This window comes from Archocentrus centrarchus, chromosome 11, assembly GCF_007364275.1.
Source record: "Archocentrus centrarchus isolate MPI-CPG fArcCen1 chromosome 11, fArcCen1, whole genome shotgun sequence".
Taxonomy (NCBI): domain Eukaryota; kingdom Metazoa; phylum Chordata; class Actinopteri; order Cichliformes; family Cichlidae; genus Archocentrus; species Archocentrus centrarchus.
In genome coordinates, this window is record NC_044356.1 from 10,034,215 (window position 1) to 10,060,008 (window position 25,794).

A 25,794-nucleotide genomic window follows, 5' to 3' on the forward strand; every position below is an offset into this window, starting at 1 on the left:
CAGCACATTTGTTTACTCATAGATATTGGTCACTGCTATCCACTGTATATTATTCTGGCAGTATACAGTGGTTTTCTCTTGGTTTTCTCTAATAAATACTGGTAGAAATTTGAGTGTTAATACATTAAGTTCAAAGAGAAAAATTAAGCATGTCTTCTTCTTATTCCTCCCACATCACCTCTAAAATAGTCACAGATGTGTACAGAAGTGTAGGTGTTTCCACCTCGCTGACTCTAATCTAAATGTGATATGACAGCCCCTTTTATGACTAACCCCTACCTCACACCGCTCCCTAAAACGATTATGCTGCAAAAAGGATTATTAATATCAATGACCCATTCATGGATTCAGCTTTTTTGAATGCTGGGTACGGATGGAAACATGACTAATCTGCGCATAAGCTCGCAGGAACCTGCTTCCCTCTCTTTCTTCATACTCAGCGGCAGAATGAGCATTTCCTCTGCTTTCCTGGAGTGACGGCTGTGATTTGTAACATCTAGTCACTGGGACGCTGACGTGGATGTGGACGGCAGGGGTTAGCGCTCCTGCCTGTCTCCTCCTTCCCTCCTTCCTCCCTTTCCTTCCTTCCCTTCTTCTTCGAGGATAATCTCAAGCCTCTGCATCACCCCTAAAGCTCGACTCCCAGTCCAGTTTCTCAGAGTCATTCCAGCCGATCCCCTCCACATCCGTCCATCCCACCCGCAGTTACATGCATTTGAGCCCCCGGGCCACAAATGAGACACAGTTGGCAGAGCTGTGAGAACTCGAGCCTCGTCTGGATGCTGGAGATGAGAGGAGCTTTGTCCTCTGGGGCTGTTTTTCTACTCCCAGTGAAACAACCGCACCCTGTTAATGCAGATATTACATTTAAACAATATAAACTATAATGTTGAGACACTAAGATAAAAACGACTGAGTAGTTAGTTGTTACACTGTTACTGCTGTAAACCCTCATTGTTATGGAATAAATGCACTTTACAAAGGTAGCAGATTTCCACTGTATAGTTCCACTGTAGCAACCAGAGTAAGCTAGCAGCCCAGACAAGCTAATGTTTGTAAGTTATATGAGTTATATGATAAACCATATATAAATTATTTTATATAAAGATCGTCACTGGGACGAGATTGTGTTTTTCACTGTTGCTCAGAGCAAGCAAATATAATTTTTCATTATTTTGAGGGTAAAACACATATATATATATATATATATATATATATATATATATATATATATATATATATATATATATATATATATATATATATATATATATATATATATATATAGTTTTTTTTTTAAACCAGTGCATATCATTAACTTTTGTCTTCTCTCTCCTGTAGTTTGTGTTTCTCCAAGCTCTTTTTTTCTGTCTGCCCCTCCCTGAGCCTGGTTTCTTCCTCTCCACTGTCACCTGTTCACAGAGGATCGCCTGATTGTTGCCGCTCTCTCTAGTAAACATCTTTACTTCACAATTTAAAACTCTTTCAGTCAAGAATTGGCGTTTTACAAATAAAACTGCAGCTTTATTTGCTACATGGAAATCTAACACTAAGATTACTTCATTTCTGAAATCACTGTTGCAGAATAGAGGCAAATCTAGAGCCGGCACAGAAAGGTTTCTAGGCTGAAAGCTACATTTCCAGGCTGCCTGTGATCTTGAAAGTGTTCCAAGACCATAACGTCAGCATGACTGGGAAAGCTCACAGTGCCACGGGGAGCCCACGTCTCATGATTACTTCCACAGAGGAGCATTTAACTCCAAACAGAGACGCTCACTACAGTTGAGCAGAGGGTGAAAAAGTCAGCGTGATGGCACTGCAGATAAAGAGGTTTAAACCTAGGTAGGAAGGAGTTGTAGCATGTACAGTGGGAACTCCTTTAGAAAGACACTACACAAAAAGTGAATTGGCTCGTTGCAGGAAGCTGGTGCCACTCCTATTGTGAGCCACGAACAGAGAGTCTTTGAACATGTCATGTCTTGGAGAGGCTTAGCTTGATTCCAGCACTCCCTGGATAAGCAAGAAAGGAGCCTGATAGCTATGATTCATTTCCCCAAACTTTAGCTTTTTCTCTGAAACACCAGCAGGCACAGAAACAAGGCTCTGATAATGTGGCATAACGTCCCTGGTTGACTGGTTTTACTGTAGATGAGGGACGACAGCAGAGATGAGGTCAGGAGGGGTAAGGAGGGCTGTGCAGGGTGGTGGGTTTTAGGGATTTGGATGGTCCATATGCAAAGGTCTGCCAACCTCAGACCTAAATAAACCACTTTGATAAGGGATTACAATCCCCTCTCCCAACCCTGCAGGCGCACCAGACCGCCATAAACAAACAAACCCCGGCAGGCTTTTCTTTTGGCTCTTTCTTTGTACAAGAATGAGACTCCCATCTCCCAGATAGAAGTCAGAGAGAAAGAATGTTTCTGTTTATCTAACGCCCCTGCCTTTTTCGGCGTCTAGCATTCCTGATAAACGTCACATGCTGGTCAACCCCGCTGCGTGCGGCACTCTGTGCAAAGGGCCTGGAACCAAAACATTCTTTGTTTTCCATCTTAGATAACACACTGATGGGTGAATTTGCTCCAGAACAATAGTTCAAAACAATGCACGTCTGATGTCCCTGTGGCACCAGGTTTTTAGGAGTGTAACCAAAAGGAGTCGAGAACCACTTTCATGCTTATGTCTCTGCTCACTGAGAGGCTCATATTCTTCTTCAAAATACACCCACACATGCAGGGAGCGAGCACCGTGCCTTTGCGGTGATAAAGAGCTGCTGCAGCAGACGTTCCTCCCTCCATCCATCCAGAGCTCTCCACATTGAGTGGGAATTTGGGATGGGGGGAGAAGGGGAGAGGGCTGCCTGTGAACAAAAAAGTCACCTACTACCAGTGAACATTGGTCAAGAGGAGATGCATGATAGATGTGTGCAGCATGAAGCTCATCTTCAGTGCTTTTATATCTTAAAAGCACTGAAGATGGATGAATTATTCAGGTGTTTATAGTTGTGTGCGGGGCTGTTGCATACATACATCAAAACAACACTAAAAATGAGTAAAAAAAAAACTTGAATCACTCCCAGCCTACAGAAGACTACTGTATAACACATCTAATACAACTTAAAAAGAGACATAGTGACAATCACCCTGATTAAAATAATTGATAACTGACAATATGAATGTACAGTAAAAGGGACAGCTGGACTGACTATCAGCTGCATTTACACAATGATTTGTTACAAAAAATCTGGGATGTGTGAGAAATCTCTGCAGCATCCTGTGTCCGAGGTGCTCTTGAGCAAGACACTGAATCCCTGTTTTTTTGTTTTTTCTGTTTGAGCTGCATGCGTTCACCTGCACTGCCTCTCTCCTGTGTGATTGCACAGTATATATATATATAAATAAATTATATATATGTGGGTCATTTTCCACCCAGTGCACCACCGCTGACTTGTTTGATAATGGAGACCACAGCTCAGTGCAGCATTTCCCGGATCTCTGCTGGTCAGGACCCGCCTGTTGGCGTGGCCGGACAAACACATAAGATGTTAGTGGGAGAAATCTGATAGGCTGCACTGCAGCAGCTGCTGAATTTACATTTTATTAAAGCATTTCTCTGCACAGGAAGGCGCGCTTCTTAAACTGGGATTTAAGCATAATCATTTTTTTTTTTTTACATAACGTTAAAGTAATCAATGATCAGAATCCACGCTGCTGCCAGCTCTATTCCTGACCTCCTTTTCCTAATGCTGACTGTAAGATACTCACTCTTGTCTGTTAGTGTCAGCTTCTCCTCGAAATTATGTCCGAGGTCCTTATAATCCATTGTTTCCATTCAGGCGGATCGCAGTCCCTTTCCAGTTACTGTCATTCCTCAGAGTCGCACAAGTACAGGAGCTGAAACTCCCAAACACGCCCTTAGTAAAATCCAAGCGGAGTAAAAGGAAAAAGTGGCCAAAAAAATATGTGGAAATAAAAGCGGATCCGGCTGGAAAAAAAGCGCCGAGTTTCTAAAGTAATACTAAAATGCTGCTGGGTGTGTTTTAAAAGCAGAGACTCGGTTCAGTCCAGAGAGTCTGTGGGTCTCTGCTGGAAAATCCACAGTGTGAGAATAAAAAGCTTCAGGTAAGTTAGCAACAGGAAGACAGCACTTCCGGTCAGGATTTTCTAAATAAAGCGTCATTGGGCTTTAGTAGCATTTCATTAGCATTTTTTCTTAAAATTTCCTTAATTTGCAAACCAAGTCAGTGCAGTGTAGTTGAAAACTCTATAAATACATAGAAAGCATCTGGTTGTGGTTTTAAAAATGAACTGCATCAGGGGAGTCAAAACATGTGGCCCAGGGGCCTCAACTGGCCCACCAAAGGGGGCCAATGTGGATGGCTTTATTAAGTGGGAATATTTTATAGTAAGTATAGCCTATCAGAGAAAGTAACTCAAACTGATTTTTAAAAATTACTTGACATTTCGAGTTATTTGTAGTTAAGTCAAAACTTTAAGATAATAACTTGAAAATTTGACTTATGGATGGCAAAAAATAAGTTTTTCAGTGACATAACAAGCTTCCATAGATGACAGATATCTATCTATCTATCTATCTATCTATCTATCTATCTATCTATCTATCTAGCTAGCTAGCTATCTGTTTTACTCAGGCTGTCCATCATCTTTTCAGTAAATTATTATATATATTTTTTATCACGAAAGGAAACCTGTGGATTTTTTTATAAGTGGTTCGGTAAAGACTGTCTTTTACGAAGCCAGCAGTTCCAGCATTTTAACATCTTGACAATGGCTCAGGAGAATATTTTCACCTGGTTTTGTTTTGGGTTTTTTTAAATGCAGGTTATTATGTGGTGGTTTCCATGAACTAAAATAAGTTTGACACTCGTGAGCTAGATGATGTGCTCTCTTCTTTGAAACTTTTGTTGCTGATTTTGACAGTAAGCAACAACTTAATATGCTTATAATGAACTGCAAATTACAATATAATAAAAGTGCTTTAATAAATAAATAAACAGAAAGCTTGTTAGCATGAATTTGATTTAGTGTAAAGCCATTTTGTTTTGTAATCCACTAAGGTCCTGGCTGTAGCTATGATAGTGGACTCTTTTAGTGTACAGGAAATTTATTTCTTACAGCAGGTAAAAGTTGTTGGGATTCTCTGTTTGTTTGTTTGTTTAGTATGGGACTATCTTTGTACTTTTTTTGCTAGTTTGTTTGTTTGTTTTTGTTATTTTTTCTTTAATCTCCATGCAAAGTAGCGTCACAATCAGTAATCATCAATTAGACAAAGGGATCATACAAATAGTGCTTCATAACATCAAACAGAAAGGACAACATAAATAACACAAAATTCTTCTTATCCTTATTCTTCAAATTGTTATTAATATTCTTCTTATTGTTGTTGTTTTTGTATACTTTTAATTACTTTGATACTTCCAATTATTGTCTGAGTCCTTACAATTTGTGAATGAGTGAGTGTTCATGGTTGTAATAGATATTTTAATAATGTCTTTATTTATTTTCATGACTTACAGAGACTCTGCTTTTTGACAAAAACATAAATTTTTATTTTATTTTGAAGGCAGGATTGCGTCACTTCCGATTACAGCCTCTCCACCCTGCTCTGGTTTAACTTCTAGGATTGCAGCGAAAAACCGCATGCCGGACAACTGGACTATACCAACTGCTTCACGAGGGGGAAAAATTAATCTTCCTACAAAACATCAGATTAAATAATCCACGAACAAGTCTTCAGGACGTCAACCAACACATTTCAAATAATTTCTCTTTGGTTTGAGCCGCAGAAAAAGGACATTAGTGTCCGCTTAAACTGCCGGACCTCCTGAATGGTTTGACCCATCAGATGACTCTTCAGCAGCTGAAAGCAGCCTGCAGCGGGCTGGGCTGTCATAACCGCACTCTGTCCGCATAATTACAGCAATTAGTCTCACGTTAATTAAGAGTCTGTAATATCAAAAGCATTATTTTCTTTATACATCGAGATATTTTTATAACCGTGCAATATTTCGGCGTTTACTGAAAGAAAACAGGGTATCCAATAGAGATTATGCTTGGAAAAAAAAAGGTAAAAAGAAAATACTAAAGTAACCTTTGACTGTGCCCTTGAAGTTACCAATAAACGTGAACATACAAAATAATACAGAAATGTTAAGCTCCAAATGTTGCTCACTAGCTGTTTCAGTCACATATTCCCCTGTTTAAACTATGACAGGGAATTATCTGCTGCAGACAAGCTGATTAACAATTAATGTGACCTCCCTGTCACTGCAGGAGACAGAGGACGCTGGTCATACAGGCTGAAAACATCAAAATGTAAAGGAAACAAACCCAGCATCACAGCAGCAGCAGTATAATTACAATATTTTGGAAAATGATGAGGAATTTTCACTTGAACTTCTCTCAAAAGAGGAAACTTTTTCTTTCTGCTGGGATTAAGATGAGAGTCATGCATTTTTTAAAAGAGGCGCTTTATAAATAGTCTGATCAGAATCACATTCATTTGGCCTTTTTTTTTATAATGAGGTCAACCTTAAATTTCACTCCAAGCTGCAGGACATGATGCATGGAAGTAAAAAATATATGTCATAAAAAATATACACGCACACAAACATCCCCCTTACTGCACATTTGAGGCTCTTTTCAGAGCTGGACACATTACAGACAAAGCTATGCTGACCAAATGTATGTCAGCATTACCGGAGAGATAAAATATGCATGACCCACTTAGCTAGGTGAAGACACTCAGGACTCTAAACATTAATGCTGCAGATGTAGCTGCAGACTCGGTATCTAGAGCATTCACTCAGGTTAGTTCAGCTTTTGTCACACTAACGTGTTTCAGATCATCAAACAAATTCAAATATTAAACAAAGATAACCTGAATAAATAAAAGTGAAAAAGTAATTTTCCCCTAAACCTAATAACTGCTTGTGCCACCCTTGGCAGCAAGAACTGCACTCAGTCTTTTGCAATAACTAACAAAAAGTCTTTCTCATCACTGAGGAGGAATTTTGGCCGTCTCTTCCTTGGAGAATTGTTTTAATCCAGCCACACTAGAAAGTGTTTGAGCATGAACAGCGTGCCAAAGCATCTCAACCTGATTTAAATCCAGACTTCGACTGTAGGCCACTACAAAATCTTCATTGTGTGTGCATGTTTCACATCATTGTCCTGCTGCATAACCCATGTGTGCTTGAGCTTCAGGGCACAAACTCATGGCCGGAGGTTCTCCTTCAGGATTTTCTGGTACAGATCAGAATTCATGGTTCCAGGCCCTGAAGCAGCAAAGCAGCCCCAGACCATCACACTACCACCACCATGTTTGACTGTTGATATATATTCTTTATGTGAAATGCTGTGTTAGTTTTACACCAGATGTAACGGGACTCAAATCTTCCGAAAAGCTCATCTTTTGTCTCGTCAGTCCACTGAATATTTTCCCAAAGTTCTTCGAGATCATCAGGATGTTTTTTTGGCAAATGTGAGAACAGGGGGTTAATTTTTTTGATTCATAAATAAAATATAACTGATAATAACTGATATCTAAATATCAGTGATGTAAAGGACAGAAGAGGACAAACTGGAAGAAATTTAAGCTTCAACACAATATTTTTAATCACAGTGGATGTGGACATGATGTCTGGTTTATGTAGTTTGACCGTAGATTAAAGTGTTTTTTTGTTGTTGTTTAAAGGCTGTATGAGAATATTGGACATCAAAACAGTAGTTTCCAGTATTTTGATATGTGGACAACAAGTAATTGCAAACATCTGTGTAGTTTTACTTTGTTTCGCCCGTTATCAAAGAAAAGCATATTATTGAGGTGTTTTAGCTGCTTGGACCCTTTGATCACTGCAAACAGTGTCTCAGATATTACTAAAGCAATGTGCAACTACTGCACCATCATCCTTTCCATTAATAAAGTCAAGCTGCAAACACACTATAAACCTATACCATGACCCACAGGGTCTCGGTGATCACTGTTTGGTTTGGTCATCAGTTTGAATGTATACGCTGATGATGCTCTTTAGTATCATTTTCCAAATTCCACTTGGATAGCAGCCATGACGGTATGATAACCCATCTGACCTCTGCTCATAGCACAGGTCAGCTGATTACACAGCCTGTCCACTGCAGTAAAAATTAATTTTGGGAATTGTTTTGAGGTGAGTCAGTCCAGTCGTGCATGGCTGCAACAAATTTTAGGGTTCAGATCCCACTTTAAACCCTGTTAACAAACCTAAGGAACCAATCCCATCAATGTGGAGGGTGGGGCTGACTTGTCAGGCAGTTGACATTAGCTGCAGTCATGCTGAAGGCTCTTTTTTCCCCCATTCCTCCTCAGGGTGCTCCATGTGTGTCACAGTGAAACCACAGACAGAATAAAATATTGGCTGCGGTGTCCCACATTGGTTTCTGAAGTCCCGTTTTGAGCGTTTTCACTGTCGCCATCTTGGTGTTTTCAGACCCGATGTGATGAGGGAGGGGACAGATCTGACACGCTCTTTGGCTTGTCGATCACAAGTCAAGGAGCATAACATGGATTTATTTTACTTTTATGACACTTAAAATGACCAAAATTTACAAAATCAACTGAAAAATTTTATTCAGAGCGACCCGGCACACACAACTCATCAGGAAAGTGTTTACTGAGGTCCAGACGATCCCTCTGGGGTCATGTGTCTGGAACGTCATATTTTTGGGACTATGTAGTTTGAATTTTTTTTAAATTGTGACACAGCTAACCAATATGATAGTCCTAGAGTAGACACACAGTTATTTGATTTGCAATATCGCGAAAAGAAAAGCAGCAGAATGAATCCTCTGTGGACCATTAATGTCACAGTAGAAGAAGAAGAAGAAGAAGAAACAGCCTTTATTGTCCCACAGAGGGGAAATTTGGGTGTAACAGCAGCCGCAGTTATTATAAATATAAGTAAAAATATAATAATTCACACTATTAAGAAAAGAATATAAATATATATAAAATCAACAAACAAGATTAACCTTAATACTACTAATAATAACACTATATACAATGTACATGATGTGCCTGTGTGTTGAACCTTAACAGGCCGGACTATTTACAGTATATTATATATTATCCTACATTGTGTAGGTTATTGTGGTTTTTGTTGGGAGCAGTGATGATTATAAAGTCTTACAGCTGCTGGGAGGAAGGATCTGCGGTAATGCTCCTTTGTGCATTTAGGATGCAGCAGTCTGTCACTGAAGGAGCTCTCCAGCTCAGCAACAGTTTCATGCATGGGATGGGAGACCTTGTCCATCAGTGATGTTATTTTGGTCAGAGTCCTTCTGTCTCCCACCACCTGCACTGAGTCGAGAGGACATCCTAGGACAGAGCTGGCTTTCCTGATGAGCTTGTCTATCTTCTTCCTCTCAGCTGTAGATAAGCTGCTGCTCCAACATACTGCTGCATAGAAGATGGCTGATGCCACCACAGAGTCATAGAAGGTCTTCAGGAGTGTCCCCTGCACTCCAAAAGACCTCAGCCTTCTCAGCAGGTACACAATTTTCATAGTTCTGGCAAGAGATCGAGTGACCGACCCTCACTGTGATCCTTAAAGCCTCACCAGCAGGACGAAAATTTGAAATAAAGTGAACTAACAGGTCTGCTTCTTCTATTGGTTTTAATTTTGAGGTTTCATCAATTTTAATGGTCTACTGTTGATCTTATTCATTATTTAATTTCATTTCTGCTGCTCTCATTGCATTTTTAGTTACTGATTCACAGGTTTACGTCTGTCTATTGATTTAATTTTACATTAGCCATACAGATTTTTTTGCCAGTTCTGTGGTAGTTAAGGCTTTGTGCATGAAATGTGCTTTATATGTGCTTTCTGTGCGGAGTAATACACCTCTTAAATGCACTTGAAGACATGAATAAGAAGCAAAGATCAATAAGAAAATTCAGATTCAGCATCCCCGCAGAATTGAACTGCTTCTGCAGCAAAGCTCCTTCTCATTGAGCCTTTCTTCGAGGGGATGCCTGTCCATACTCGCCGTGGGGGAGGTTCAAAGAGTATCCCCTGCACTCACAAAGACATGCTGTTAATGACCCGTCCTGCACACCACCACAAAAACCCCACAAATCGGGCCTCATGCCTGCAGTTATACTTTAAGCATTTGTCTGGATCCTCCCTGCACATTTTACCCAAGAGGAGAGAACGTTCCCGTCGGCATAAACAGAGTTTTAAATTACTTTTCTCATTGTACAACCACAAGAACACAATGGCTTGGTTTTACAGGGTGAGGGTACATATTTGGAGAGCACACTGCTGAAGTCAGAGTCTGAATATAACTACAGCTGCCACAGTGTAAGGAGTCAAGCATGTCTGCAGTTGGTGGGGAAAAAATCTCCAAGTGATTTCCTCGTGAGCAGATGACGCTGAGGTCTGGAGTCGATCGCATCTTCTTGTGCAGATGGAAAAAGATCGTGAGGTTTCCATAACAACTCTGAAGCAAAAATGTTTTTAATGTTGAAGTCAGTCATTTCCGGAGAGCAGATTTCTATCCATAAAATTAATTTTCACATTAACAGCTGCATCTGGTGAACACAGAATGCAACGTCAAAGCTTGGAAGGATGTCCCAGACTGAAGCCTTTGGAAAACAGTTAGATGACACGACTGATTTCATTCTCATTTTTATGTATCAATAATGAAGATACAGCTAACAGATAGTTAGCTCAGCATAAAAACTAGAAGCACAGAAATAGCTTGTCTAAGGGCATCTCTGATAGTCACTAATTATCCTATTAAAACAGGAGGCATTCATTTATTACAGGCTACTGGCTTCACATTGATATTTAACATCAATGTGAATATATGCTGTAATAGCACCCTAGTTTTCATACAGACATACTCATTTTTGTGCACCTCATACACACATATATTCCAACACATGCACCCAACATTTCACCTTCCAGATGAGTGGGGAGGGGAGCAGCCGGGTCTTTCCACACCCGTTTCCTGCACCCAGCCCAGGGCGGGGGGCTGACTAGGGTGTCGAGGGTTGGGCTGACTGCATTCTGGGGTGGCTGCTGGCTCTGGGGGACTCATTCACCCATGTGTTGGAAGATGGGTTGATGTGGATGAGTGTCTTGTTGTATGTGTGTGTGTGTGTGTGTGTGTTTGTGTGCATGCATGTGCGAGTGTGAATGTACCCAGACCCAGGACCAGCCATACTAGACTTCTGGACATATTTGACCCACAAACTAAACCGCGCTGTTGTTCCTGCTTAGGCTGATCACAATATCGGATTTTTACTCCATGACTATTGTGCTCAAGAGGTGCACGAAGGGGGCGGGAGAATCTGGAACCACAGCTGTACAAGGTGTACAAAAAGAACAGTTACAATCATCTGTGCATTAGTAACATTAATATTTCATTTTTAAATATTGTGGCAGCCCCAGCTCCTACAATGCAACATGTGATCCAGGGGCTGAGTGAGTCCATTTGTCTTTTGGGTTAAACACCACCCTGCCTCATGCCCAGTCAGTCACATTGCTCACATACAGAGTCACTCCACCCCTCCGCCTGCCCTCTGGCAGTTGGCAGAGTGGTGTCATCTCGAGCTCTCAGCTGTTACTGTGGCGTACCGCTGGCTGGACCAGCAGCTGCTGGGGACTGCACCAACACTTTCTTCTATATCATCTGCACATTAGAGCATCAGGAAATCCGGGTGAGGACGAAACATATGGCTTTTCAACAATTTTGGCATTCAACCACACCACCACCAACACAGTGGATAAATACTGTTTATGATTCATTTCCCAAAACATCCAAACATTCTCACATCTCATTGGCCTACATAAACACAGAGACGGAGACTAAACGGGTGCAAACATTTAATTTTCACCCTACTCTAAAAGTGCTGATCTAAGAATAGCGGTAATCACAGTTCATCTGAGTGAAGATGTACATATCTGCAGTGCAGGCTGAGCTGAAAGCTTCACACAGGAATCCAGACTCTGGAGTCATTGTAACAGAAGCACTGCTTTGACAGGAGCTGAGGGTTACAGAAACCTAGATGGAGAGAGACAAAGTTTTACTTAATACTTTCATACCTGCAATAAAAAGCTACTTTGAGCTGCTCCCTTATCAATGTCCACTCCATGTACACAGACTAGTTTTTACTTGTTTTTATATATAAAAATTATATTTTTATGACTTTAATCTTGTATTTGTAAACTTGTACAGGCCTCTGGACTAACAACTGTTGCTGCTTTTAGATGTCCTTTTCAACCTGTGGTGTAGTCCATGTTAGCGTCTTGGTTGGTTAGCTCGGTAGGATAGGATGACTGATATATTTTGGGGGTTTCTTAATCTTCCCTAGTGCTAGGATTAATAACACTATTAATGACACATCCTATTACAGTAACACGCTCACATTCGGTGAGCTCTTTAGAGCTTCTTTTACAGACTGAGTGGTTAGGTGCTTGATTTTATATACTTGTTCAATGGGAGTAAAAACACCTTAGGAGGTGTGGACCAATACTTTTGTTCATATAGTGTAAACAGGGGAAGCTCAGAATGGGATCCATTAGGGTTCAAGGAAAAGTCATCCTTAGATTACAGTTACTCTATGATGAAAACGGGTCAGTTAAACACATTTCAGTCAGGATTCTGGTTCTTTTCTCACACAGAGCAAATCTAGTTTGATTCTAAATTAGCTAAAGGTTGTCTAACTAGATACTTACTCTAAATGGCATTACCTTGGCCTCCAGTAACACTGTGAGGAATCTTGGAATCATTTTTGACCAGGATACGTCCTTCAATACACATATTAAACAAATATGTAGGATTACTTTCTTGCATTTTTCTAAATTAGAAACATCCTTTTTCAGAGTGATGCTGAAAAGCTAATTCATTCATTTATTACCTCTAGGCGGACGCCATGGTCCTGGGCCAGTGGCCCAGTGTTTTAGGTTCTTGTTGCATAGTTCTGTTTTATTATGGTTTCGCTGTTTCTGTCTCCCTGTGTTCTGTTGTGCTGGTGCCTGTTATCCCTCTGTGTCTATATCCCCAGGTTAGGTTTCTTCCTGTTTTATTTTGGTAGGTCTTTGGTTTGTGTGCTTTGGGTTTAGTTTTGTTTCCTGTGTTTCCTTCCCAGCTGTTTCCCATTTGTCCATTACCTCCTGTGTATATAAGTCTTGTGTTTTCTATGCCTGCTGTTGAGTCATTGGTTGTTCCCCGCTGTCCTTCACGTATGTCAAGTCGAGTTATGTAAGTTAGGTTATTTCTCGTCTCTCCCTGTTCGAGGTTTGTTTTGAGGAGAGTTCATGCTTTTGTTAACTACGTGTAAATAAAACTGAGTACACAAACACCGTTCTGGAGTTCTGCTTTTGGGGTCCTCCTTCCTGCCTGGTCAGCGGTGAACCGTGACAGCGGAATTATTGTAATTCATTATTATCAGGCGGTCCTAAAAGCTCTCTGAAAAGCCTTCAGCTGATCAAAAATGCTGCAGCTAGAGTACTGACAGGGACTAGAAAGAGAGAGCAGATTTCTCCCATATTGGCTTCTCTTCATTGGCTCCCTGTTAAATCTAGAATTGAATTTGGATCAGGTGACCCTGAACCCTCCCTTAGTTATGCTGCAATAGGCCTAGGCTGCTGGGGTGGGGGGGTGTTTCATGATACACTGAGTGTTTCTTTTTCATTCACTTCTTTTCACTATCACTCTGTTTATACCCCACTCTACATTTAATCATTAGTTATTATTAACATCTGGCTCTCTTCCACAGCGTGTCTTTTGTCCGGTCTCTCTCCCCTCACCCCCAACTGGTCACAGCAGATGACTGCCCCTCCCTGAGTCTGGTTCTGCTGGAGGTTTCTTCCTGTTAAAAGGAGTTTTTCCTTCCCACTGTCACCAAGTGCTGCTCATAGGGGGATATAGTCTGTTTCAGATGCATTAACACTATTAGAAATGCTGCATGTGGTCTAGGCAAGCTAACTAATGGGAAATACAGTAGATTCAAATACACTATACTGACAAAAGTATTTGCTCATCTGTCTTTACACACATATGAACTTGAGTGACATCCCATTCTTAATCCATAAGGGTTTAATATGATGTCAGCATGATGCATTAAGAATTCCTTTCACTGGAACTAAGAGGCTGGAACTCAAACAACCGCACACCATAATCCCCCCCTACACCAAACTTTACACTTGGCACAATGCAGTCAGACAAGTACCGTTCTCCTGGTAACTGCCAAACCCAGACTCATCTATTGGACTGCCAGACAAAGAAGCGTGATTCATCACTCCAGAGAACACGTCTCCACTGCTCCAGAGTCCAGTGCCTACTGCAGTCAGCACTTTGCATTGCTTTGGTGATGTAAGCCTTGGATCAACTGCTCGGATATGGAAACTTATTCCATGAAGCTCCCTGCACACTGTTCTTAAAGCTAATCTGAAGGTCACATGAAGTTTGGAGGTCTGTCACGACTGACTCCGCAGAAATTTTTTGATCTCTGTTTACTTTGTGCCTCAGCATCCGCTGACCACCACTCCGTGGCTGAATTGCTGTTGTTCCCAATCGCTTCCACTTTGTTATAATCCCACTAACAGTTGACTGGAATATTTAGTAGCGAGGAAATTTCACGCCTGGTCTTGTTGCACAGGTGGCATCTTATCACGGTACCACACTGGAACTCACTGAGCTCCTGAGAACGACCCATTCTTTCACAAATGTTTGTAGAAGCAGTCTGCATGCCTAGGTGCTTGATTTTATGCCGGCTTTACACCGGCTAATGTCTGATCTGACTACATTATCAAATGCACCTGTGCCGTTCCACTCCCATCAAAGGTCAGGGGTGCAGTGCATGTCCATTATTTTATTTCATTACCTGGTCCTGGTATCTCATCAGCCCTCGGGTTTTGAGGTATTCTTTGAGTTCTAGATGCAAAAGCAGCAGTGGGTACAGACTGCTTTGATGGCCAGTCACACTTTCCTATGTCATACTGCCCAGGGCCCGGTGAGGGAGGGTCCTTAGGTACAGTCTGAGGAGGTGCAGCTATTGCCAAATAATATCTTCTCCTTCAAACACAGATGGCAGGATGCACATTTTAGATCATCAAAAATAAAATGGTAAAGCAAACCTAAATATTTGTGTGGCTACTCACAGCAGCATTGTCTTCTTTACTGGGGCTGGCGCCTGATAGGGGCTGTAGGCCCCTGGGCCTGGCACACGGTGGTCCACCAGAGGAGGGATCCTGTGAGTTTTTGATCTGAAGGGTGACGAGACCACCTTGGAACCACCTTGGATTAAGCTGCTGCTCACCTCATAGTGGCCTTTCAGAAGTTTTTAATGTTAAACATTTAAGTGCAAATTTAAAGAGAGACTAAAAAAAGACAAAACTTCAAAGCAGACCTGGTGATGGCACATTTTTGTTTGGGCAAAATGAGTCGCGTGCAGTTCTTGAGAGGAAAGACGATGTACCGACCACCGAGGAGATGCTCACTCTGCTCGCACAACTGACCTGTACAGACAGAAGAAACGACACAAAATACACAGCAAGATCTCATAGAATACACCCTGAATCAGCTTTTATAATCTGCACACATACATCATACTGATTTGGAGCTGGAGTTATGTGTTTGGGACCATCCATTTGCACAGCTATGGGCAGCCTGAACACCCTGGAGACTCCAGTGTTGAAGTCATACTTCTTTATGAAGGAGCTCTGTAGGTTGTATGCATTCGGGCCTGGGTTGACTCTCTGTGGCCTTCTGAAAGCCTGGAAGAGAGGATGATGTGATGAAGACATTTAAAGTTAGTAGAGGGTTATAATGGAGAACTGGTGCCAGGAGAACCACCTCCTGCTCAACGTCAGCAAAACAAAGGAACTGATTGTGGACTTCAGCAGGAAGCAGCAGAGGGACTACCATCCACTTGTCATCAGTGGTGCTGAGGTGGAAAGAGTGGACACTTTCAAATACCTGGGAGTGACCATCTCACAGGACCTGTCCTGGACTCATCACATAAACATCACTGTAAAGAAGGCCAGACAGCGTCTCTACCTCCTCAGGCGGCTGAGAGACTTCAAGCTCCCACTCAAGGTGCTCAGGAACTTTTACACCTGCACCATCGAGAGCATCATGCGTGGGAGCATCACCACCTGGATGGGAAACTGCACCAAGCAGGACTTCATGGCCCTAAAAAGGGTGGTTCGTTCAGCTGAACGGACCATCAGAACCACCCTCCCCAACCTGCAGGACATTTACACCAAGCAGTGCAGGCTGAGGGCCATGAAGATCCTAAAACAGCCCAGCCACCCCGGACACTCTCTCTTCTCCCTGCTCCCATCAGGCCGGCGTTACCGCTGCCTGAGGACTAAGACTGAAAGGTTGAAGAAGAGTTTTTACCCACAAGCCATCCGTCTGCTCAACTCTGAGCCCTAACTGGACCATTATTGCACAATGTAAATATTATAATTTATAAAAGTGTGTATAGTGTATAGTATATAGAGTGTAGTGTATAGTGTGAATTACTTTTTTTATTTTTATTCTTCTTATTTATATGTGTGTGTATATATGGTTGCAGGTACAAAATACATTTCACTGTGCATTGTACTGTGTATAACTGTGCATGTGACAAATAAACACTATCTTAATCTTAATCTTAATCTTAATTTAATTTAAAATTAATTTTTTTTTCTGTTATAAATTGCTCAGAAAAAGGTCCTTTGGGGCTAAAGTCTTCCTAGCTAACATAGGTGAACGGCAGGAGATACACTGGTCTAACAGTCTAATGATAAAATAACTTTATTGTCTCCCATTGAAGAAAATCATCCTGGATCATCAACACAAATCAAGACAAAAACCCATAGGATGCACAGAACTTAGGATGAATAACATTAATAAATAGTCCTGACCATGGGTGGGACAAAGCCTGTGGTGCCTTTCTTTGAGAAGGAGGGACTGTTGACTTCATTGCTGGAAAAGCAGTTGTAGCGTCCTGGATTTTCATTCTGACAAACAAACACCACATAGGTTATTTATGCTGCTCTTTATTTTATTGCACAGTAACTCTGACTTTGAGTTAAACTCCCTACCAGGCTGACTTGAGAAGTAACCTTCTTAGCCTGGGAGAAAAAGCCCTTCTTTTCCTGATGTGTTGTCACAGCTGTTTGGTTCTTGGTTGTATTAAGCATTTTTTTTTATACCAGCTGTAAGATAAAAATAAAAGTTATTTCACATGTTCAGCTAAAGAAATTGGATTGATTTCCACTTTTGACTCACTCGAAACCATGTGACGCCATTCGAGGTCCTCGCAGTTTTGAAGCAGTTGCTATGGTGACGCGAAAATAGCGCTATCGCGAGACTCCAGCGCCATCTGTCGGTGAAATTGCGGCGGGCTTCTTTATGTCCCCGAGCCGCCTCTGGTTTGGCATCCAGGTTGATCTGTGACCCGTCATGGCGATGCATGCGAAGACGACTCCGCCGCAGATCCCGGACACTCGCCGGGAGCTCGCTGAGCTTGTGAAGAGGAAACAGGAGCTCGCAGTAAGTGCATGTGAAGGCGGGTTCGTTAAATGTGAAAGTTGCATTTAGTCGTTTTTTTCGCGTGAGAATTGCTCGAGCGCGCTGCTAGCCGAGGCCCCGTTACGTGCTAAGCTAATGTTAGCCGCTGCTAACGATAGCTGCTAATTTTGTTAGCGGGTCGAGAGCGTTGTTTAGCTGATTAACGTTGGATTAAGAGTAGTATTAGTAGTAACTAGACTCCGGGTAGATCTCTGAATATGATTTATGTGAAACATTTTCACGCGTACCCGCTTTACAGAAGCGCTTGACCCAAAATTCTAGATAGCGTAGCTAAATATTAGCAGCCGCCCTGTTTAGCCAAGTTCTCGCGACAAGATAGTGTCACGTGTATTGTGTACATACAGCCAGATAAGTGTGATATTTGTTCCTCTGACATAAGGGTAAATCAGCATTATGGCAGACATCTTTTCTGACTGGATTTTTTTTCAAATGCAAGTGAATAACACTCAAAATAAGTAAATATTTTACTCTAATAATGTGTTTAGAAACTGAATTCATGATTTGGTGTGTAAGCTGTGTTCAGGTGTGGTTTTGCTTGTATGTTTGTTTGATTATACATGGAAAATCTGGAAATGAACTCCACCTTGGACCTGTGTGTGTGTGTGTGTGTGTGTGTGTGTGTGTGTGTGTGTGTCTGTGTGTGTGTGTGTGTGTGTGTGTGTGTGTGTGTACAATTCATCAGTACCCTGATGCCTTACTTTTCACCTCCAAAATCATTTGTCTTGTGGTATTGTTGACCAAACCTCTTGAAAAGTAACTCATTAAATGGCAGGTATTTGCATAATGTGAAGTCCAGTAAACACAATTAAATACACATACTACTTATACCTTGTGTAGTGTGTGTGTGTGTGTGTGTGTGTGTGTTGTTTTTTTTTGTTTTGTTTTCTGTTGTGACATAGTGTTATCATTATAGGTTAGGCTGCATCTATTTATTCTGCTCTGTCTACTTTGCTGCTGTAATAATATGAATTTCCCAACTATGGGATTCAGACTCTGATATCTTACACTTATGCATTTCATTTGGGTTCTTTGACATCGCAGGAGACGCTGGTGAACTTGGAAAGGCAAATATATGCATTTGAAGGCAGCTACCTAGAAGACACCCAGATGTATGGCAACATCATCAGAGGATGGGACAGATACCTCACCAACCAAAAGTAAGCAGACTTTTACAGGGATTATTTCTATATGTTAAGATTTAAGATGTTTATTTCTTTTGTGGAAATGAGAGTATAATGCATTCACACTGAATGGAAAGTGAGGCTTTGTCTTGGATTATTAATGTGAATACAGTTAGAAAACCTAATATACTCCACAAAAATATAAACACACAAACCCAAATTTTGCCTCATTTTGTTTTTTTGCACCGCAAGCTTACATGTCTGGGCTTTCACAAGCCTCACCTCTGTCAGTATTGTGCATAAAATATAAAATTATTGTTGAACACAAACTTAACTTTTAATAGAGAGTCTAAAAAATACACGGATTAAGCACAAAATCATGACCACCTGCCTAATATTGTGTTGGTCCCCCTTTTGCTGCCAAAACACAGAGGCATGGACTCCACTAGATCCCTAAAAGGTGTTCTGTGGTATCTGGCACCAAGATGTTAGCAACAGATGCTTAAGTTCTGTAAGTTGTGAGGTGGGGCCTCCATGGATTGGACTTGCTTGTCCAGCACATACCACAGATGCTGAGAATTTGGAGGCCAAGTCAACACCTCAAATGCATTGCTTTGCTTCCTGAACCATTCTTACTTTTGAGGCCTGGAGCATTATCCTGCCACAGCCATAAGAGACTGTCGTGTACATGGTCTGCAGAATGCTTAGGTAGGTGGTACATGTCGAAGTAGCATCTATGTGAATGGCAGGACCCAAGTTTTCCCAGCAGAACATTGCATAAAGCTGTCTCCGCTGGCACGCCTTCTTCCCATAATGCATCCTGGTGCCAGGTGTTCCTCGGCCATCCACGTGATATAAAAGAGAACCTCATTCATCACACCAGGCCACCTTCTTCCATTGCTCCATGGACCAGTTCTGATGCTCAGCTGCCCAATGTTGGCATTTTTGGCAGGTGACGGGTAAGCATGGGCACCCTGACTGGTCTGTAGCTATGCAGCCCCATACACAACAAACTGTGATACACTGTGTATTCTGGCACCTTTCTATCAGAACCAGAATGAATTTTTTTTTCCAGAATTTGAGCTACAGGAGCTCATCTGTTGGATTGGACGACACAGGCCAACCTTTGCATCAGTGACCCTTGGCTGCCCGTGACCCTGTCGCTGGTTCGCCACTGTTCTCACCTTGGATTACTCACTGACCACTGCAGACTGGGAACCCCCCTCGAGAGCGGCAGTTTTGGAGATGTTCAGATGCGGTCATCTAGCCATCACGTTTAGGCCCTTTTCAAACTCCCTCAGATCCTTAAGCCGGCCCATTTTTCCTGCCTCTAATACCTCTAATTCCTGCCTCTAATTCCTGTCATTAACAGGTGCCTTGATGAAGAGATAATAAGTGTTATTGACTTCATCATTCACATTCATCAATGGTCATAATGTTATGCTTGATCAGTGTAAATCTAGCTGACGCTGAAGTAATACATCCAGCTGACTGAACTTGGTTTCCAATACTTTCATTTTAGAGTTATTTTTCAACTGGCACTAGATAACAAAAAGGGCTAAGCTTTGCCCTTATATTTTCAGAACTTGGTTACAATTTCACTTAATTGCCCCCCCCCACACACACACTTTTTTTTCGTCATCTCTAAAAGAAAAATTGAACCATAAAGCTTGAGCAGCATTCAAATGGCAGCAGTAAGCTTTCACTTGTCCTCTGTATCAGTTTGTAGGTGGTGGTAGGAGGATTCTTAGTCTGTGAGAGAATCTCAACTGGCTGGTTTTTGCATCATGGTGTGAAGAAATTTATTTTTACTGAAGTTAACATTTTTAACTAGTGCAGACACAGATTCGACTTGATACACCTCACCAGCAGAAAGTTTGTCAGACAATTGTGCAAGAAGATTACCTACAAACTTCACCTGGTTTGGTTTGAATGCACTTACTTTTTTTCTTTTTTTTTTTTTTTTTTAAAGAATATATGTGAAGGATTTTTGATATTTTAAATAAAATTTTTGTTTTAATTTAACAGGAACTCCAATAGTAAGACTGATAGACGGAATAGGAAATTCAAAGAAGCAGAGCGTTTATTCAGCAAGTCGTCTGTTACATCAGTTGCAGTAAGTCTTTCTCTTGTTTTATTTTATTTTTACACTATTTTAAACACACTTGCTGCATAATTAAAAACACTAAACTGCTCCGTTTCTGGTGTTTTTACAGGCGGTGTGTGCACTTGGTGGGATACCTGATCATATGAATGAAAAGCGTGAGTTTTGCTCATGAGCCAAGCAGCATTGAAAGTTTCTTTCTCGTGGTCTGTGGTCATTCTAACAATTTACACTGTTTTGATTTCTTCAGGTGAGGCAGGCAGCGGCACAGAGAGTGATACCTCTCCAGACCTCCAGAACCAAGAAAACGAGCCCAGCCAGGAGGACACGGAGGATGTAGACTCGACGCTGCAGGACCTGAAGCCTCAGAAGGCTGCCTCCTCCTCCTCCTCAGGAAGCCATCACGGGAGCCACAAGAAGAGGAAGAACAAAAACAGACACAGGTATTAAATCGAGAAATGAGACAGTGGGGTCAATATTCTGTTAAATCTCTTATTTCTTGATTACGGAGCTGAATTAGTTGGTAGCTACTCATGAGAAACCAGATTAATAGGGGGTTTGCACAAAATTCCAGAGTACATCAGGATTTCTACCTGATGTATTGAAATGATGTTCAACCACAGTGGCCTCAACTAGAGACACCGGGGGGGTTTCTCATTTTACAGCATGTACCTGCGAGAGCTCACCAACTCAGCATTCATATGTGCAAAGCGTGATCTTGCCTGCTGTAATTAGCGGACATGAACAGCAGCTTCAGTGGTTGTTGTTGTTGTTGTTGTTTTTTTTTTCTTGTTTTCTTTAAGAAAAACGTTGGTTCTTGGGTCACATGGGTTTCCTCCTGTCATGCTGTAGGTCACATTTTCCTCCTTACTCTTACTTTAGTTTGGTACTGATGTTTACTTGGTTTAAATGCTGTCAGACCCCAAATTATTTAAAAAGTAATTTCATGATCAGGTGATTGTGGCTGGGGTTGAATCCCAGTTTCCTCCCAGTAGGCCCTGATAATTGCATCAGCACAGGTGTAGGGGGAGGGGAAGTAGACCGCATCACCTTTTCTTCCTGTTGGAGCATCTCCCTCTGTGTCATCAGAGAATCCGATCTCCAGTACTGATACACCATGAAGATGCCGATGGCAACCGATCTGCTTGTACACTTGCGTGTCCGGCCCGAGTGTGCCCAGCCGTGCTGGAGACAAGAGTTGGTCGTACACTCCAGCGGTCACACAAATTGAGGTGTGCGCAACAAGCCAAAAAAAGCCACCGAAGCACAGAGTGCGCCATTTTTGGTGTGCTGATGTTCTCAAGTTTGACAACAGCAACCATAAAGTAAACCAAGTCAAACACCAAAGTGCACAGTGGCACAGACTAACCAGGCAGCAGTAGACAAACGACATGTTCTCAAAGATAAAATGACTGCTTTGGTCTTCAGAGTCTGGAGTGATGATTTCACTGATGCCTGCTGCTTACAGAGAAACTAGAGGAGAGAAGTGTACTGACATTCAGCCTAAAAGATGTTGAGTTATGAGTTTTTGATCCATGCTGCCAAGCTTTACAACCACAGCCATGACTTTAAATGAGTCTCAGAATAATCTGGTTTATTCTGTAATTTGTTTACTTGTAACCTTCTAAAATAAAAATAAAAAACTGTGTATTTTGTATTTCAGTATAGCAAGTATAGTTTAACCTAGAGGTGGGAAATTAATTTTCCCAAGGGGGGCACATGAGAAATTGGAACTGTTGTGAAGGGCTGCACCAACAAGCTATAATATGAGATATAATTAATATTGAGCAGAATTGAGGTCAGATTATTGGTGTGACCTTTCATAACAGTCCCAGTGAAACCCAAAGCTGTCAATGTACACATTTCACTAGTAAAAATTACACAAAATTCTCCTTACCATAGAGGACCAAAATTAGATGTAGTCAGAGCAGGTGATTATACAGTTAGTAAATTGTAAGTTATTCTTTGAAATTCGGTTTATTGTGTCATGTCGACGTGTTTTTGTTCACTCAGGCCTCGTTGTTTCTACCTGCATATTAACAGTAATTTGTCCTCCTGATACGCAGTGACGGGGCAGCGCTGTCACTCTAAAGTCTGGACTGTAGTTTCATTTACTCATAGGGCTTTAGGCTCAGGTTGGTGAACTAACAGCTGCTGCTCTCTTCCTTCCCCTAATGCTGCTCCCTCAGTCCTTCTGCCATGTTTGATTATGACTTTGAGTAAGTCTGAATTTTACTTCCTGCTCCTGTCATGTTTACATCCTGCCTGCTGTAAACACCATGCTGGAATTTTCCACCATCTTCCTTTCCTCTCTTATTTTTCTTTTATTTATTTTTTCTTTCAGTTTGTACTTAATTTGACTTTAAATTTTTGCTTATTTTTAACTTTATTCTTTTATTTTAATTTTTTGCTTATTTTTATTTCATACTTTTTTTTTGTATTTTTGATTAAATTTTTTTGTCTTTTACTCCTATTTTATTTTGAGTTTAAAAAACTTGAGTTTTTTTTTTTTTTTTTTTTTTTTTTTTTATACGGCTACTTATTTTCCACTTTTGTTGGTTTAGTTTGAATTGAAGCCTCATTATTTTATTACTCAATCATACTGCATGTCCAGCACATCATTCTTTATTTCTTTTCCTTAAATGCATGTCAGCATCCGGCACTCTGAGTCTCAGTAGATTTTCTTGCTTGTTGTTTCAGTCGTGCATCTCCAGCACAAAAGAAAACAGTTGCTGGGTTGCTTGTTAGAGGACGGCTTGTTTAGGGATTTGTGAATGAGCAAGAACAAACATGCGGTCATGTAGTTTTCTTGTTACTGGGCTTGTTTTTTTTTTTTTTTTAGGCTTCTTCATGGAACAGTAGTGGCACCGCTTTCCTCCATAATTCCCATCAGAAACAGGATTTTAATGTGGTGATAACTAATCCTGCCAAACTTTGTTTTTGTTGCAGATTTGACATGAAGGTTAACAAGAAACCGAGAGCTGTAAGTTGACCTTTTTTTCCCCAACGAGTTCCTGTAGTGTGCTGTTCACTGTTATACACACTCCGTTATACTGAGACAGTTTAATGTCCGTTGACATTTACGGCACTGGTTTTACTACTAGTCATGATTTTTTTTTCCCCTTATTATTAAGTTTTACTTTATAGACATTAGACACCTTACTGTATTATATTCAAACATTACATTACTTTATTTTAATTTTATTTCACTTTAATGTCTGCTTTTTTCTGTTTAGGTCTGTAAACTACACTATACTCTGTTTATTTGAGCTCCTTCTGTAAGGTTACATTTTTCACAATAGTCTTTCTAGTTATTTTTAAGCTATTCTACTTTATTTTACTTATTTTGTTACAGGTTATGTTTCTATTGGTTTGGTAGCTGTGACACATGAATTTTCTTACTTTGGGAATAAAATGTAAAAAAACATTATTTACTTTGATCTGCCCATTATCATGCTGATTGTCTTAAAAAATGTCAGCTTATAGTTTTAACTTCAGAAGTTTAGTTAACCTGACCAACAGTCTGAAACCTTAAATGTTTAGATGACTATAATCTATGACTGAAACAAGTAAAATAAGTATGTATTAAGAAGTAATTAGTTTAGTTGACTGACTGATGAGTAACCTCAGCTTAAAGTGTGACTCAGGTCTTATTTTTTGTGACTGTTCTGCAGGATTACTCGACCTAAAACACCTGGAGGACCTGGATACATGAGATTTCTGGACTTTTTTAAAAACTTTTTTTGGTTGTCGTATTTCAGCCTGTACTGTGTACATCAATCTAAACATTCCCCTCACCTCCCACCACTGGTTGGGGCTCACTTTTTGACTTCAGTAGACATATGGTGTTGCATGTTACTTGTGACCCTGTGGGAGTCTCCGCCAGTAACACACCATCTTGTATAATAATTTTTTTTTTTTAAAAAGATTGTATTTATTGTGTAGCTAATTTTGCTGTTTCCCATTGTAAGAAAGCCTTTCCTTTTTTATTAAGCATCACATGGTCAGATAACTTCTGAATGCCCTGAATTCTTTTGTGACACTGTTTATTTGGCAAAAAAAATAAAATCCTGCGGCAAGAATGTTTTGGTTATTAATTGAGATGTCCAAGGTATGCAGCTGTTATTAAATGTCATGTCAGGAAGACTTCTTTAAGGCCTGTTATATGCAGCTTAAGTCTTGGTTCCCACACATTATAGCTCATATAATGTTATACTATGTAATGGCTTCTTTTAAGAGTGCAAATATCAGCTGTTTATGTAACTAGTGCAGAGGATAGCTGGCACATTCTCATCTGTCAGTTCTCAGCTTGTTTTTATCAAAATATTTACTAAGTACATGAGCACAAACTGATGGTTAGCAGGTGCAGTCCTAAACTTGAAAGTCTTTATTTGATAAAACACTTGGGAGGGTGTGTGATTTATAGTATTTGGTAAAATGTATGAAAGTTAAATATTACTGTTTGCCTGTAGCATCCCTTTTTTTTTTCCACTAGGTGGTGCCAGAAAACATGTCTGGCTATGCGGTAAGTGACAACGGGTGACACCCAACATTTCCCTGTTGATGTTGAGCATTCATATATAATATACAGGGGGAACAAAAGCTATACAACTCAAAATTAGGAGAGTGGCATCAATGCAGAACCAAGTCAGAAAGTGTTGTTTTAGTGTGCTGGAAATGGAAAATAGGTTCTATGTTAAGAGCTGCTTAAATGGATGCCAAAATCCTGCATGAGGAGTAGATTAGGGCAGGAAAAGGAGAACAACCCTTTTATTATTATTACTATAAAATCAGAGAACAGAAGTTTGTTGGGTTCAGTGCAGTCAGATGGAGGTTTTCCATAGTCTGTATATAATAGATGGACCTAAGCACAGCTGCTTGGTTTGTGGACTGTGGATTTTGAAGAGGTGAATGTATTTGCACGAGGATGGAGAGCTAAGATGGCACGTACGTGCGAAGCACAAACTTCTCAGACAGC

General features: G+C 40.8%; 3 protein-coding genes across 13 annotated transcripts in view; 1 reads left to right on the plus strand and 2 right to left on the minus strand.

Moving 5' to 3' along the window:
* LOC115788135 (MAP7 domain-containing protein 1-like) overlaps positions 1–4,121 on the minus strand; it is a 50,140-nt gene extending 46,019 nt beyond the window's left edge. For all 10 annotated transcript variants that reach the window (XM_030741067.1, XM_030741061.1, XM_030741068.1 and 7 more), the window contains exon 1: positions 3,765–4,121. In XM_030741067.1, the coding sequence (XP_030596927.1) occupies positions 3,765–3,831 (67 nt within the window). In that variant the 5' untranslated portion in view covers positions 3,832–4,121. The remainder of the gene's footprint in view (positions 1–3,764) is intronic.
* A 6,643-nt stretch (positions 4,122–10,764) lies between these two features.
* Positions 10,765–17,868, minus strand: stpg1 (sperm-tail PG-rich repeat containing 1). The gene is made up of 8 exons (XM_030741776.1): positions 17,289–17,868; positions 17,102–17,215; positions 16,922–17,017; positions 15,614–15,784; positions 15,418–15,526; positions 15,170–15,338; positions 14,893–15,083; positions 10,765–12,068 (listed from the first exon to the last, which is right to left on the minus strand). The coding sequence occupies exons 2-8, from the start codon at positions 17,198–17,200 to the stop codon at positions 11,995–11,997; spliced, it is 909 nt and encodes a 302-aa protein (XP_030597636.1). The 5' UTR covers positions 17,201–17,215; positions 17,289–17,868; the 3' UTR covers positions 10,765–11,994.
* Positions 17,362–24,898, plus strand: meaf6 (MYST/Esa1-associated factor 6). 2 transcript variants are annotated; one of them, XM_030741777.1, is made up of 8 exons: positions 17,362–17,552; positions 18,633–18,748; positions 20,741–20,828; positions 20,929–20,974; positions 21,067–21,259; positions 23,006–23,035; positions 23,766–23,799; positions 24,491–24,898. In XM_030741777.1, the coding sequence occupies exons 1-8, from the start codon at positions 17,463–17,465 to the stop codon at positions 24,503–24,505; spliced, it is 612 nt and encodes a 203-aa protein (XP_030597637.1). In that variant the 5' UTR covers positions 17,362–17,462; the 3' UTR covers positions 24,506–24,898. The 2 variants fall into 2 exon arrangements, with proteins under 2 accessions (XP_030597637.1, XP_030597638.1); XM_030741778.1 differs by lacking the exon at positions 23,006–23,035 and having other exon boundaries at positions 17,366–17,552.
* Positions 24,899–25,794: the final 896 nt, after the last annotated feature.

Coding starts and splice junctions, on each gene's coding strand:
- meaf6 (XM_030741777.1), top strand. CDS start 17,463: ATGGCGATGCATGCGAAGACGACTCCGCCGCAGATCCCGGACACTCGC. Junction 17,553..18,632: donor AGAGGAAACAGGAGCTCGCA/GTAAGTGCATGT, acceptor TTGACATCGCAG/GAGACGCTGGTGAACTTGGA. Junction 20,975..21,066: donor TGATCATATGAATGAAAAGC/GTGAGTTTTGCT, acceptor TGATTTCTTCAG/GTGAGGCAGGCAGCGGCACA.
- stpg1 (XM_030741776.1), bottom strand. CDS start 17,200: ATGCTTAATACAACCAAGAACCAAACAGCTGTGACAACACATCAGGAA. Junction 15,785..16,921: donor CAGGCTTTGTCCCACCCATG/GTCAGGACTATT, acceptor CCTCTCTTCCAG/GCTTTCAGAAGGCCACAGAG. Junction 12,069..14,892: donor TGATGAGATACCAGGACCAG/GTAATGAAATAA, acceptor CTCTCCATCTAG/GTTTCTGTAACCCTCAGCTC.